The 15,342-nt window shown below is 34.6% G+C and overlaps 1 protein-coding gene across 2 annotated transcripts in view; it reads left to right on the forward strand.

The window, feature by feature from the left end:
- Fas1 (fasciclin 1 Fas1 domain-containing) overlaps window positions 1-15,342 on the forward strand; it is an 84,747-nt gene that overhangs the window by 53,936 nt on the left and 15,469 nt on the right. For both annotated transcript variants that reach the window (XM_085186854.1, XM_085186855.1), the window contains exons 2-4: window positions 10,196-10,334; window positions 11,299-11,477; window positions 13,234-13,373. In XM_085186854.1, the coding sequence (XP_085042980.1) occupies window positions 10,196-10,334; window positions 11,299-11,477; window positions 13,234-13,373 (458 nt within the window). The remainder of the gene's footprint in view (window positions 1-10,195; window positions 10,335-11,298; window positions 11,478-13,233; window positions 13,374-15,342) is intronic.

Genomic DNA, 15,342 nt, shown 5'->3' on the forward strand with positions numbered 1-15,342 from the left:
TAAAGTATGTAATTTTATCAGGCGCTCTTTCATTTCATTCTGTCAAAATGCGTATTTATATTCATCAACCCTTACGTGCACATCTTTTAATTCCCTTCTCATGAAAATTACATTATTATTATTTTATACAACTTCTATGTCTTCTATTATTATAAAACTAAAGAAATTGTTTAGTTGACGCGGTAATCTCAGAAAGTACGGATTAAAATTGAATAATTAGTTTTGTGTAAAATAGTGCCAATATTGAACCACTTAATTACAAAAAAATAAACTTTCAGAACCATTTTACCAAATATGTATTACTACTACCTATCCAAGTAATGGAAAATCGTAAATTTAAATTTTTCAGTGTAAAGTTTTCCTAGCAGTGAATATTAAAAATAAAAATTATCACTTTGTCAAATATTTTGAAAATAGGTTGTCAAAAAAAGAAAGAATTACTTAAATCTATTATCAGTTTTTCAGTGCCCGAGAAATTTATTTGCACTTATTATTGTTTTAAAATATCCAGAAAAAGACGACCTGACTTATGTCGTCGTCATCAAACAAATGTGCGACGACTTCATGCAATCGGCACTGACCATCAGCTATAGGAAGATAAGGATAACAGTGTCTTAGATTTTAAAAAGTTCGGATACAGCATACACATCTATAGGACGACACAAGGAAGTAGATCGTGTTGTTAAGAACCTGGAACGAGTAAAGGTAGTGAAATAACCTAAATAGTTGCAGACTTATCACCTACCGGGAGAGTATTTCTGCCACTATTAAATATAAATCATAGCAAATTTATTAATAAAATCAAGATAAGAAAGTTGATCGGCGTTGTGCTCATAATCCTACAGAATTGCAAACTGTGTCCAAGAACTGCAAACAAATATACAATAATGATATAAAACCTGTGTGTGTCGAATCGGACGATTACCACTTCGAGGAAATGAAATATTTAATGTTTTGATTTATTCGTTTTGATATATTCGCCCTGTTGTAAGCAGGTAACGACATTAAAATTTTAATAAACAATGTTTTTAAAACTCAATATATAATCAATGAAATTTATTTAATTGAATTAATTCCAGGTATTGAAATCCCCGCATACACTCATGACCCGTAAAGTAAATCATATCTTGATGATTTGTTAACGACTTTTTCATATACGAAGCAGTTGAAATATTAATAACAAGGACTTTGATCTGAAGAATACATTCAAATTCAAATTAAATTATTCTTTTTCAAATATACTATTATAAGATAGAAAATGAAGCTACCACCGGTTTGGAAGGCAGTTCTGATGAGAAGAGTCGGCAAGTCAACTCAACAGTTGCTGTTGTAATTTAATTGAAATTTAATTATTACGTTCACTGGCAGCTATCCTGCATGATATTCAATAGACATTAATTTTATACATGTATATCATCTAAATATTCTTGATGTAACATTGATCTTTTTTGTTTTTTTTTTTCAAATAAGAAATATATGTATATGCCCGCAGCACATGCGCGTATTGGCGGCCCACATTACTTATATATATTACAAAAAAAATGCGAAATCTATTAATAGCACGGTGAGAATGAAGAAGAACGTACTCAGCTGGTTTGGGCACGTCGAACGAATGAGTGATGAAAGAATGGAAAAAAAGATTTATGACAGAAAAATAAGTAAGTGGTAAGGAAGGTAGAAGGAGACCTCGGTTGACCTTCGAAAACACAGTATCAAACCCGAGGAGAACCCCCCGGAGGGCATGTATGTAGACGTTGATGACAGTGGACGAAGCGAAAGAGGTATGTAGAGACGTATATACGTAGCGATTGGCGATCTGTTCTCTTTGACTATTCCGCTAGGGATAAAGCGTGTAGCTACATCAACATTAATAACATAAGCTGGGAGTACCTCCACGCGGTGAAGGCGGTAACGGTACTATACTGGCTGAAACTCCCATTTATGACGCCTTCGGGCTTATGTTTTTTTTGTTGTAAAGGTATTCATTTGTTTTGGCAAGGTAGCCTACCCGGTAACGCAGGGGAGCAGCCATCAAACTCCTTTTTTTCTTGACCCAAGCATTTTTGTAAGAGGAATTATAATGCCTAAAAGAAAAAAATCAAACCTTTCCCAGTACTCGAAAAAATCAAAACTGATGAAGAAAGCTAGATCTATGGAAAACGAACAAGAACATAAAATACGCTTAGCCGCAAGACGAGAATCTCTGTCTTTAGAAACAGCTACGCAAAGAGAAGATAGATTAGCTGCTGATCGAAGCCGTACCGCTGGTTTTCGCACCTCAGAAACAGTGAGTCAGCGTAAAGCACGTCTTACAGTTGACCTTGAACGTCACGTTATATCTCGCGAGTCTGAGACATTTACTCAGCGTGAAGAACGTCTTACAGCTGACCGTCAACGCCATGTTATTTCTCGTGAGTCTGAAACATTTACTCAGCGTGAAGAAAGATTAACTCAGGATCTAAATCGGCACGCAAGAAGTAGGGGTATTGAAAGCGAAGAGGAACACCAAAAACGTCTAGAATTATCAAGGGAACGCTATGTACAGAGAAGTCAAAATCGAGGCGATTTTTTGTCTATGGAAAGAGAGAGAGTTTACAGTATACGTCAATTAGAGACAGAAACACAATGTGAAGTTCGCTTACACAATGATCGAATCTATCATACTTTGATTAGGATGTCGAATTCTTCTTCTGATGAAGGTTTATTAGATGAAGTCATCCACAATGAATCCTTGATATGGAGTAATAAAGAAAGAAGCGGATTTTCTTATTCACGTTCTATCAACTATGTTAATTATTCAAATATAGGCGGTATGAATTTGTGTTGCAACTACTGTCACGCTTTAAAATGGCAAAAAGAGTCAATTGGCTTATGCTGTTCTCGTGGAAAAATTAAATTGAATCATTTTGAAGAACCTCCGCAGCCCTTGAAATCATTATTAAATGGAGATCATGAATTTTCTAATCACTTCCTAGAAAATATCCGGACATATAATAGTGCTTTCCAAATGACGTCTTTTGGGGCGAAACAAAAAACAGATGGTCATTTCATGCCAACTTTTAAGGTGCAAGGCCAAGTATACCATTTAATCGGCTCTCTTTTGTCTAATGATGACGCACAATTTCTTCAGATTTATTTTATACTAAATTACAATGAACAGGCACGTTTAAGAAATCAACATTTTCCAAATTTAAAGTCAGCTTTAATTTCTGAACTACAAAATATGTTACATGATGTAAATCCTTACGTTAGAAGTTTCAAAGCTGCATTGGATACAATTCCACCTGGACAAAATAATAATTATAAGTTTGTTATCAGTGCTGATAGGCGTCCTATTCGCGAACATCGCGGCAGGCATAATGCACCTACTGCCAATGAAGTTGCTGTAGTTCTGGTTGATCAACAATGCGATAAACGAGATATAGTGCTACGTACACGCGATGATCGCTTGCAACGAATTGCTGAAACACACCGCGCCTATGATGCTCTCCAGTACCCACTCATATTTTGTCGAGGTGAAGATGGGTACAATTTTTCTTTATACCACGTTGATCCTGTCACTCGAGAACCAAACAACAACAAAAGAATGTCTTCTCTTCAATTTTATTCTTACCGGCTACAGGTCCGAAGTAACCATTTCACGTATTTACATCGTTTTCGTGGTCTATTTAACCAATTCATAGTAGATATGTATGCTAAAATTGAAACAGAGCGTTTAGTGTACGTACGAACTAACCAAAAACAGCTACGTGTAGAAAATTACGTGGACTTAAGAGATGCAATGCAACAAGACACGAATTGTCAGAACTTAGGACACTTAGTGATTTTGCCATCGTCCTTTACTGGAGGTCCGCGGTACATGCATGAGCGAACGCAGGATGCATTTTGCTACGTTAGAAAATACGGACGTCCTGATTTATTCGTAACTTTCACAACAAATCCGAAATGGGACGAAATCAGCGGTGAGTTACTTCCTGGTCAACCTTCCTATGATCGCCACGATATTATAGCAAGAGTGTTCCATTTAAAATTGAAGTTAATGATAGATCTCCTCACAAAAAAAAAATATTCGGTGAGGCTTTATGTTTTATGTACAGCGTCGAATGGCAAAAACGTGGACTACCTCATGCCCATATATTATTATGGTTAGTTGCTAAAATACGTCCTAACGACATTGATAATATAATTAGTGCTGAATTTCCAAATCCTGATGAAGATCCGGTTTTATTTAACATTATAAAAGGGCATATGGTTCATGGTCCATGTGGTACATTAAATAACAAGTCTCCCTGTATGCAAAATGGTCAGTGTACGAAACGTTACCCAAAAGCCATGATTCCACAAACTATAACAGGTGTCGATGGGTACCCTACATACCGTCGGCGCTCGCAACAACAAGGAGGGTTTGCTGCAGAAATCAAATTACGTGGCCATCAGCAGATGGTGGTGGATAACAGGTGGGTTGTACCATACTCTCCTGTATTGTCCAAAACATTTAACGCACATATAAATGTAGAAATGTGCAATAGTGTAGAGTCAATCAAATATATCTGTAAATATATCAATAAAGGAAGCGATCAAGCCACCATTTCTTTACACAATGGACGGGACGAAGTAACAAGGTTTCAGTCAGGCCGATACATAAGTTCATCCGAAGCAGCATGGCGTATATTCAGCTTCTCTATCAACGAAAGACACCCTCCCGTAATGCATCTTGCTGTACACCTTGAAGGAGGCCAGCGAATATATTTTAATCCTGAAAATGTTATGGAACGATTGGAAAATCCTCGACAGACCACTTTATTGGCATTCTTCAAGTTATGTGAGACAGATGATTTTGCCAAAACTTTGCTTTATGATAAAGTGCCAGCGTACTTTACATACGACAAACAACGAGGAAGGTTTAACCGTCGAAAAAGGGGCACTCCAGTTGACGGTGTGCCCGGAGTTTTTAAAGAACACGTTCTCGGAAGAGTATATACAGTGCATCCAAGCAATGCCGAGTGTTATTACCTGCGTTTGTTGTTGCATATTGTACAAGGGCCTATTTCATTCAATGTTTTGAAAAAATTCGATGACATACAATACCCAACATTTCAAGCTGCTTGCCGAGCACGGCGACTACTCGATGATGACCAACATTGGAATGATGCTCTTAATGAGGCGTGTATCAGTGACAGTCCACTTCAATTACGTCATTTGTTTTCCGTTATGTTGGTATTTTGCACTCTTTCAGATGCTGCACAGTTATGGCAGAAATATCAAAACAACCTAGCCGAGGATTATATTCGCGATATGCATCGAAATATTTCGACCAGTGAATTAAATAGCCAACAACGTGAAAATATTATTAATCGTTGCTTAAATAAAATTCAAGACATAGTTTTATCCATTGGTGGCAATTCTTTGTCTTATTATGGATTACCCGAACCAATTTCCGACAAAGAGCGTTGCAATCGTGAATACTTAGCCGAAACTAATTATGATTCCTCGGAGCTTTTAAATACTCTTCGCGATGGTATTCCGGCCTTAACCAACGAACAACGAAATATCTTCAATCGTGTTTGCAACAGTGTCAATAATTCTTTGGGTGAAATTTTTTTTTTGGATGCTCCTGGTGGTTGCGGAAAAACATTTCTCACGAAAGTTATTCTAGCACAATTGAGATACGATAGTAAAATAGCACTTGCTGTTGCATCCTCTGGAATAGCGGCTACACTTTTACCTGGTGGTAAAACTGTGCACTCAATGTTCAAAATTCCCTTACAGTTAGATTTAACCGAGCAACCTGTTTGTGACGTATCACGAAATAGTGAAAAAGCAAAAGTACTTCGTGACTGTCATCTTACTGTTTGGGATGAGTGCACAATGGCTCATCGCAAGGCAGTTGAAGCTGTTGATAGGATGTTAAGAGACATTCGTCAAAATGACCGGAACATGGGTGGTATTACATTTTTATTTTGTGGGGACTTTAGGCAAATATTACCTGTTGTGCCACGAGGGACTCGAACTGATGAAATAAGTGCATGTCTTAAGAATTCTACAATTTGGCCTCATATTATAAAATTGCAACTTACGGTGAATATGAGAGTGTGCAGAGGGGGAAATCAAAATGCTCATAAATTTTCCGACTTACTTTTACAAATAGGTGACGGTAGATATCCTACAAAAGAGGGGCTGATCAGTTTACGAGACGATTTATGCGTAGTTGTAACTTCACTTGAACAACTCATTTTATCAGTCTATGGGACTCTATCTAATATCACAGCTCAAGAAGACTCTTGGCTATGTGATCGTGCTATTTTATCACCTCGAAATCAAGAAGTCAAGGAAATAAATAATATGATCATGGAACGTGTTGAAGGATTACAAGTTGAATACACGTCCATTAACAGTGTTATGGATCAAGAAGAAGTTACAACTTATCCCGTAGAATTTTTAAATTCGTTATCTGCACCTGGCCTTCCGGCACATATCATCACACTGAAAGTTGGCGTGCCTATACTTTTACTAAGAAATTTAAGCCCACCAAAGTTATGTAACGGCACACGTTTAAAAGTTACATCGCTCCAAAAGAACGTGATAGAAGCAAAAATATTGACAGGATGTGGTGCAGGAGACAGTGTTTTCATTCCGCGAATACCACTTATCTCAAATAATTATCCGTTTCGATTTAAACGAGTGCAATTCCCAATAAGTATGAGTTTTTGTATGAGCATTAATAAAGCTCAGGGGCAAACTATGAGTCGTGTTGGTCTCGATTTGCGAAAGCCTTGTTTTTCTCACGGACAGCTTTATGTAGCTTTGTCACGAGTAAGCAGTGCCCAAAGCCTGTATGTACTTACTGACGGACAGGAAAAAACAAATAATATTGTATATAAAGAAATTTTGTAAATGTAACTATAACAAATATGAAGTAAATTTGTATTATCAATCAAAGTTTAGATTAAATACAATATCAGTATGAATAGTCAAATATTAGAACAAGTGAATGAAGTGGTATATTTGGGAAGTATGTTCGGTGGAGATGGAAGATACGAGATGGCTTTGGCAAGGCGTATTGCTGCCGGTAATAGGGTTAATGATGTCTTGGCTTCATTGATGAGTGTTGGTATTGTGACATATATTAGTGTTGGTAGTAACACTGTTATACTGCAGCGAAATGTGGGTATTATAGAAGAAGAATTAAAGAAAGATGAATCCGCAATGAAGAGAAAAATGTTTAAATAAAACCGGATCTTCATCAGGATTTGGAAATTCAGCACTAATTATATTATCAATGTCGTTAGGACGTATTTTAGCAACTAACCATAATAATATATGGGCATGAGGTAGTCCACGTTTTTGCCATTCGACGCTGTACATAAAACATAAAGCCTCACCGAATATTTTTTTTTTTGTGAGGAGATCTATCATTAACTTCAATTTTAAATGGAACACTCTTGCTATAATATCGTGGCGATCATAGGAAGGTTGACCAGGAAGTAACTCACCGCTGATTTCGTCCCATTTCGGATTTGTTGTGAAAGTTACGAATAAATCAGGACGTCCGTATTTTCTAACGTAGCAAAATGCATCCTGCGTTCGCTCATGCATGTACCGCGGACCTCCAGTAAAGGACGATGGCAAAATCACTAAGTGTCCTAAGTTCTGACAATTCGTGTCTTGTTGCATTGCATCTCTTAAGTCCACGTAATTTTCTACACGTAGCTGTTTTTGGTTAGTTCGTACGTACACTAAACGCTCTGTTTCAATTTTAGCATACATATCTACTATGAATTGGTTAAATAGACCACGAAAACGATGTAAATACGTGAAATGGTTACTTCGGACCTGTAGCCGGTAAGAATAAAATTGAAGAGAAGACATTCTTTTGTTGTTGTTTGGTTCTCGAGTGACAGGATCAACGTGGTATAAAGAAAAATTGTACCCATCTTCACCTCGACAAAATATGAGTGGGTACTGGAGAGCATCATAGGCGCGGTGTGTTTCAGCAATTCGTTGCAAGCGATCATCGCGTGTACGTAGCACTATATCTCGTTTATCGCATTGTTGATCAACCAGAACTACAGCAACTTCATTGGCAGTAGGTGCATTATGCCTGCCGCGATGTTCGCGAATAGGACGCCTATCAGCACTGATAACAAACTTATAATTATTATTTTGTCCAGGTGGAATTGTATCCAATGCAGCTTTGAAACTTCTAACGTAAGGATTTACATCATGTAACATATTTTGTAGTTCAGAAATTAAAGCTGACTTTAAATTTGGAAAATGTTGATTTCTTAAACGTGCCTGTTCATTGTAATTTAGTATAAAATAAATCTGAAGAAATTGTGCGTCATCATTAGACAAAAGAGAGCCGATTAAATGGTATACTTGGCCTTGCACCTTAAAAGTTGGCATGAAATGACCATCTGTTTTTTGTTTCGCCCCAAAAGACGTCATTTGGAAAGCACTATTATATGTCCGGATATTTTCTAGGAAGTGATTAGAAAATTCATGATCTCCATTTAATAATGATTTCAAGGGCTGCGGAGGTTCTTCAAAATGATTCAATTTAATTTTTCCACGAGAACAGCATAAGCCAATTGACTCTTTTTGCCATTTTAAAGCGTGACAGTAGTTGCAACACAAATTCATACCGCCTATATTTGAATAATTAACATAGTTGATAGAACGTGAATAAGAAAATCCGCTTCTTTCTTTATTACTCCATATCAAGGATTCATTGTGGATGACTTCATCTAATAAACCTTCATCAGAAGAAGAATTCGACATCCTAATCAAAGTATGATAGATTCGATCATTGTGTAAGCGAACTTCACATTGTGTTTCTGTCTCTAATTGACGTATACTGTAAACTCTCTCTCTTTCCATAGACAAAAAATCGCCTCGATTTTGACTTCTCTGTACATAGCGTTCCCTTGATAATTCTAGACGTTTTTGGTGTTCCTCTTCGCTTTCAATACCCCTACTTCTTGCGTGCCGATTTAGATCCTGAGTTAATATTTCTTCACGCTGAGTAAATGTTTCAGACTCACGAGAAATAACATGGCGTTGACGGTCAGCTGTAAGACGTTCTTCACGCTGAGTAAATGTCTCAGACTCGCGAGATATAACGTGACGTTCAAGGTCAACTGTAAGACGTGCTTTACGCTGACTCACTGTTTCTGAGGTGCGAAAACCAGCGGTACGGCTTCGATCAGCAGCTAATCTATCTTCTCTTTGCGTAGCTGTTTCTAAAGACAGAGATTCTCGTCTTGCGGCTAAGCGTATTTTATGTTCTTGTTCGTTTTCCATAGATCTAGCTTTCTTCATCAGTTTTGATTTTTTCGAGTACTGGGAAAGGTTTGATTTTTTTGTTTGCTTTTTTTTTGCGTATGTTCATACGAATTATTTATATATATTTTTATCATTCTATTACCTGAACTATACAAATTCAATAATATTATTTAAGGGTATTTAGGGTAAAAATTTATGTGGTTATCTTTGCTGTTATTATATTATTTTTTTTTTTTTCGCAATATAATTTTCCCGAAGGAAGAGTTATGTTTTTCGTGCGTATCTTCTATGTATGTATATATGTATGTATGTGTGTGTGTATATATATATGTATGTATGTATGTAATATTCTTGTATGTAATACCGGTGGTCTCGCTCTGTGGCCCACCGCTGTGCCGGATAAATAAATTTAAGTACCTGGGCCATTGGGTCACTGAAAATCTAACGGACGATTCCGACATTGAGATTATCCAGTATAATAACGCGTTCAGAGTTCTGATGGGGCTACCGCGGCAGTGCAGTGCCTCGGGCATGTTTGCGGAGGCGCATACGGATGACTTTTATGCTATTATAAGAAAACGGTGCGCCTCCACGTTAACTCGCCTCCGGGGTTCCTTCAACAGAATGCTGAATGTATTTGTAGACCGGTGGGACTCACCATTATTGTATCGGCGGGTCAAACTCCCTACGATCTAATTGGGTTTCACGTACTAACAATAGTTCTTAAGCTTAAAATATTATTAACAAGTTTATATGGGTGTAATAAAGTATTATTATTATGTTTCTCTTTAATTATTATTATTGTAGTATATAGATAGATGATGTGCGCGGACGAAGTCGCGGGCACTGCTAGTTTAGTATATAAAATTCATAAAATTGTTTTCTAATAATTTATTTCCCTTGTCAACAGTTCTACTCGCTATTGAAACGCAATGTCGTTGCAAATACAAGCCTGCAACATCGACAGATGACGTTGTTCGCACCGACCAACCAGGCGTTTCAGAGATTTACTGGGGAGAAGGACGAGTCTCTAGTTCTGTTTCATATATGTAAGTTATAATATAGTTAATTTATGTTTCTGTGTGTCGGTTATTAATATAAGTAATGGAAGAATTTCTTATTGATATACAATGGTTGTGGATTCAATCCTCAATCGAAAAGATGATTATTTTTTTATTAAACATTTTGCTCTGATATTTTATGTGCAGGAGATCCGTAAAGGCAAAGAATACATATTAAGTAGCTATATTTACCTTGCAAAATATAATGTATTTATGAAAAAAATCACGACGCTGAGTTCTATCACTTAACATAATGTCTTAAAAATTGGGCGGTGAATAAGGAATGTAGTGTCTGAAGTGACATGAAGCTAAAAAAATATAGGTTCTACAAAAATGAGACATTATCTTGATTAATCTTAGTTAAATCAAGTGAGTTATTAGTTTTGCAGTTAGTAAAGTTCGCAATAAAGCAATTGCGTAGGCTTCCTGTTAGAAGAAAGTTCCGCGGTCAAGGAAACTTTGACAGTCTTTGTAACTATTTCACTTTGTGAAGGAAGGTATTTTGCCTTTATACTGCTTTTGTAGGGAGGTATAACAATTTCGTTAAGTTCTATAATATCCGGATGATGTTTTTGAATTAGTAATTACAAAATGTATTTTATATAGGTGTACAAAATTATATGCGACATCCGTTTAAACGTACCTTATGTAGCAAGATAGGCAGAGGGATCCTAGTGTTCCGGTCTCCATTTTCCATCGTATTCTGGATTCTGGCCGCTCTTTCCCTTGACTCCACAGCGGAGAAATGAAAATATTAAATATTTAATTTCCTTGATTGGAGATCGAACTCCCAACCTGTCGTGGTTACAGTCACACGCTCGTGCCTATTATTATAAAATTATTCAAAGTCTAATTTCACTAATTACAATTTTATAAATTAAATTAAGTCACGATCAGTTTTACATAAAAAGAGCGAAAACTAAAAAATACTAACAAATATATCTATCCACAGCGAATTTGGCAACCACTCTGGCGAACATGGATTTCTCGATATCGTCAGAGCTCGACGGCAACCCGCCGCTGTGGGTCACGCGGCGACGTGACGCCATGCACGACGACATTTACGTGAACAACGCTAAAGTCGACATTTCTAGATCATACCAGGCGTATAACGAAAATGGCAAGCTACAGGTAATTTGAGAGTTTTTTTTGTTGTCCTTGAAATTTACTAAGCTTTTAGAAGGTAAAAGAAAATAAAATGATATTATGTTTTCAGTAACAATAAGTTTTTACTGAAAATATAATATCAATTCAGTGACTTCGATCAATTATTCATTGGTCGAAGTTCGATGATATCTAAATCAATTAATTTATTGTAAAACATAATGTCATTTTAGCTCCAATAAAATTAATAATATTAAATTAATATAAAACATTTTAAAATTAAAAGTTTAAAGTAAATTGGCACTTTAACTTTTAAGGGAATGAATAAAATATCGCTGTAAGTAATCACCAAAAATCCACAATATCCTGATGGTTGCTATCATTAATTCTGTATGAAAATGAAAATTCATATCTGATACCGTAATTTCACGGTACTTACATACATATATAAAATGTTCAACTGCACATACATTTTTTAAAAGTATTTCACATTTTAATTTCCTGTATAAGAGAGAGGTTGGAAACGTATATTGATATGAATTCAATCAATTGTACATGAAAGTTTTAATTGAATTTTCTTTAAAAAAATATTGTGTTATATTTTTTCCTATACTCATATATACTAGAATTTGTTGCTACCAAAATGAAGAGACTCACATTTTCCATTTAATTATAGTATTTTCTTCAATTCAATATGATGCAAAGCTCAGCTTAGACCTCGCGGATTCTTCACTATTATCCATTTCTTTGTGATTTAGTCTCAATTATAATAAATTAAAAGCTATGGTTTATGTTTGTTATTGTAAATTCAATTTTTGTCTATTTTCAAAGTTAATATTTATGTTAGTATACATTTTGTTCAAACAGTTAAGTCAATCTCAAAGTTTTCCTAACAGCAATAAATCAAACTGTTGACATAGTAGTGCCGCAGTACTGTTAAATCAAAATTACATAACAAACGACGTATATTGCAGGTTTGAATTCTATCTTATTATAAATACATTTAATATTTCATACATGCTTATGACTTATCATTTTACAATTCAGTCTAACTCATTTTAAATAAATGAGGAATTGAAGAATTAATGAAAACAGAGTGGCTTAACGCTAGGTTCCCAGGTTCCCTCTACCTACCCTGCTATATAAAGGATACAAAAAAGAGTTATTCAAAAATTCCACATATACTAGTATTCAGAGGATGTAAAATGCAACAGTACTATAAAACAAAGATTAATAAAGTAGTACTTGCCCTGAAGTTATTTACCCTAGAGCTTATTATGCATCTCAGATGTATGAAACTTGTTTTCAACAAACATGGGGTGCTCGTACCAACTGTAATAATATTAAACTTAATATATTTACGTTTACAATAATATACGTACATATACGAGTTTTACGTACAATATAAAATGTGTTTAGTATAAGTGAATGTTTGCCTATAATCTTGATTTAAATTTTTTAGTTTGACAACATTTTGCACCTAATCAGTGATAATACGAGGATAATGGGTTTAAGCTGAAGGCTACATCAGGCATCTTTCGTAATGTGTGATAATTTAGTTCTCACTAAATCTTTAAATTATAAATATTAAAAAATGCAAAAAAAAAACGATATTTTTTCATTTCATAAAGCCAGTAAAAAATATAGAGGCTTTTATTAATGAAAAACATACTTACTTTCCTTGTCCTACCTTATCTATTTATACATTACAAATACCGGCATACTAATACTATATATATAATATATAGAAGTTACTCCAACAATTTATGTCTTCCTGTCCAAGGTTCTCCACGTGATTGATCAAGTGCTGCAGCCACTCCTGCCTCTAGGTCAGAGCTCCGTCGGGTCACCTGTGTACAACCCTAACGCATACCAATTTCTAGAACACTCAGACCTGTTCAATATTGGACAACATCGCCTCAGGTAATACACGTTTCCCGTTTTAATATAACTACTGTTCATAATTTAATGGAATATGTTAAAACTATTAATTGCATCGGTTATTCGTTTTCGGGTTCGTTTGTTTCGAACTTCATTTATTTAGTGTATATAGATATAAAATAATATGATTTCTAAAATTTGCACTATTACAAAATAGTAGTACACTATTATAAAACAATATGACTTTGGTTGTTTATTGTTATAATTAATGTTATGAACTAAATAATCATATAAGAGTTTTACAAGTTAATATACAGGATAATGATTCTCCCTCCACCATTTTTTATGATAGAGGGTAGTCAGTGTAAATATAATAAAATATGATGCCATGACACTCTGCTGCTCGCTTTATTGTTGCTTTATTTATTAGAGTAGAGAAAATAATTAATTATTTTCAGTGGAATTCAAACCCACGACCAGTTTTAATAAAGCAAACAAACAATAATACAATTAAAATGAATACCATAATTTCCAAATCTAATATATGTATATAATAAAACGTAATGCATTTAGTGATTTGGCTCAAAATGCATTACGCAGCAATCGCTATCATCGTTTACGAGTGGAATGGGATTCGTCGATGAGATATGCTATGGGTGGCTGGAACGTTTTTGTGTATCGTGCTGCTATAAATTGACAAGTGATTTTGCATTTTGGCGTTGTTGAATTAGCGTATCTTATCTATATTGTGTTTTTTGGTTTATGTGTTTGTTTTTTTAATAGTATAGTATTTTCGTTTTTTTTTTTATATTAAAAGTGGTTGATTTTAATAGTAGTAATAGGAAGATTAAATTAATTTATGATAGTAATTATTTCTTTGTTCCTATCTTTATGTCATAAGAAATATTTTAGGGGAGTCGATTCCCATTCGAAAAAAAATATTTCCTCGCTCTGGTAACGAGGTAAAAATGCGGCGTTAAATTCCGCCAATAAACACGCAACACCTACAGAATTTGGGGGAAAATGGGGAACAAAAGTGTCTTAACACTACGTTCCCTCTGCTCACCCTGCTATGTTAAATTTCATATATGCAAAACATTCATATAATAAAAAGAACTTAATCAAGATTTTTAACTCAATTACATTAACCTGGTAAAATTCATAAGAATTTTATAAAAGGCGAAGTTAGAAGCACCAGATAACAATTTAATTTCTAGTTCGTTTATTTTTCAACAGCATAGCATATTAGTTGAGCCGCGAACGAGTTGATTTTTACTGTTTAGTTATTCCAGGCCACTAACTTGCGCCTCTGATATGAACTTTTATGACTATGATTTTTCCACTTTGCCTCTGCGTTGTGATTTCATTTAAAATTTTCTTTTTTATTTATTTTATTTAATATTTTCATTTAGATAAATGTGGAATATCAAAAAAATTATGTAATGACTTTTAATTATAGTACTACTTACTACTTTAAGCGATTGTTCATATTTTTAACGGATGTTTTTTTATTAAAAATGTGGCTTACTATTTTTATTTATTGGAAAGAGTACATCCCCATTACATAATGCTAGCTTGGTAGTAGGAAAATGGTAATAATTTAATTCATAAATAATTTAAATTTTAAGTGCAATTTTCTTTACTTTGTAAGAATTAAAATATTATTTTCTAGAATTATTGTTTTGCTTAAATTTGTAAATATAAATATAGTTTTAAAGTGAGATTTTATTTTTTTATTAAATCTAGTCTACCAAAGATAGCAATATTTTCCCAGCATAATGCGATTTATTTGCAACACGGTTCTAAAGGTAATATAATAAACAGTTTAAATCGTATTAGTGAGGTAATTTTGTTTGCATATTAGCAAACAACTACTTGCGTTTTGTAATCTGTATTAAAGGAAGCCAAGTTTAATCGTGATCCAATTTGTACCGCACTTAATAAGGTCAAATGACATAAGATATATAATATAACTTGGCTCTATGAAATTTATTTTTCTTCATGAAAAAAA

This window comes from Heliconius melpomene, chromosome 6, assembly GCF_056956725.1.
Source record: "Heliconius melpomene rosina isolate 202511_hmr_F chromosome 6, ASM5695672v1, whole genome shotgun sequence".
Lineage (NCBI taxonomy): Eukaryota > Metazoa > Arthropoda > Insecta > Lepidoptera > Nymphalidae > Heliconius > Heliconius melpomene.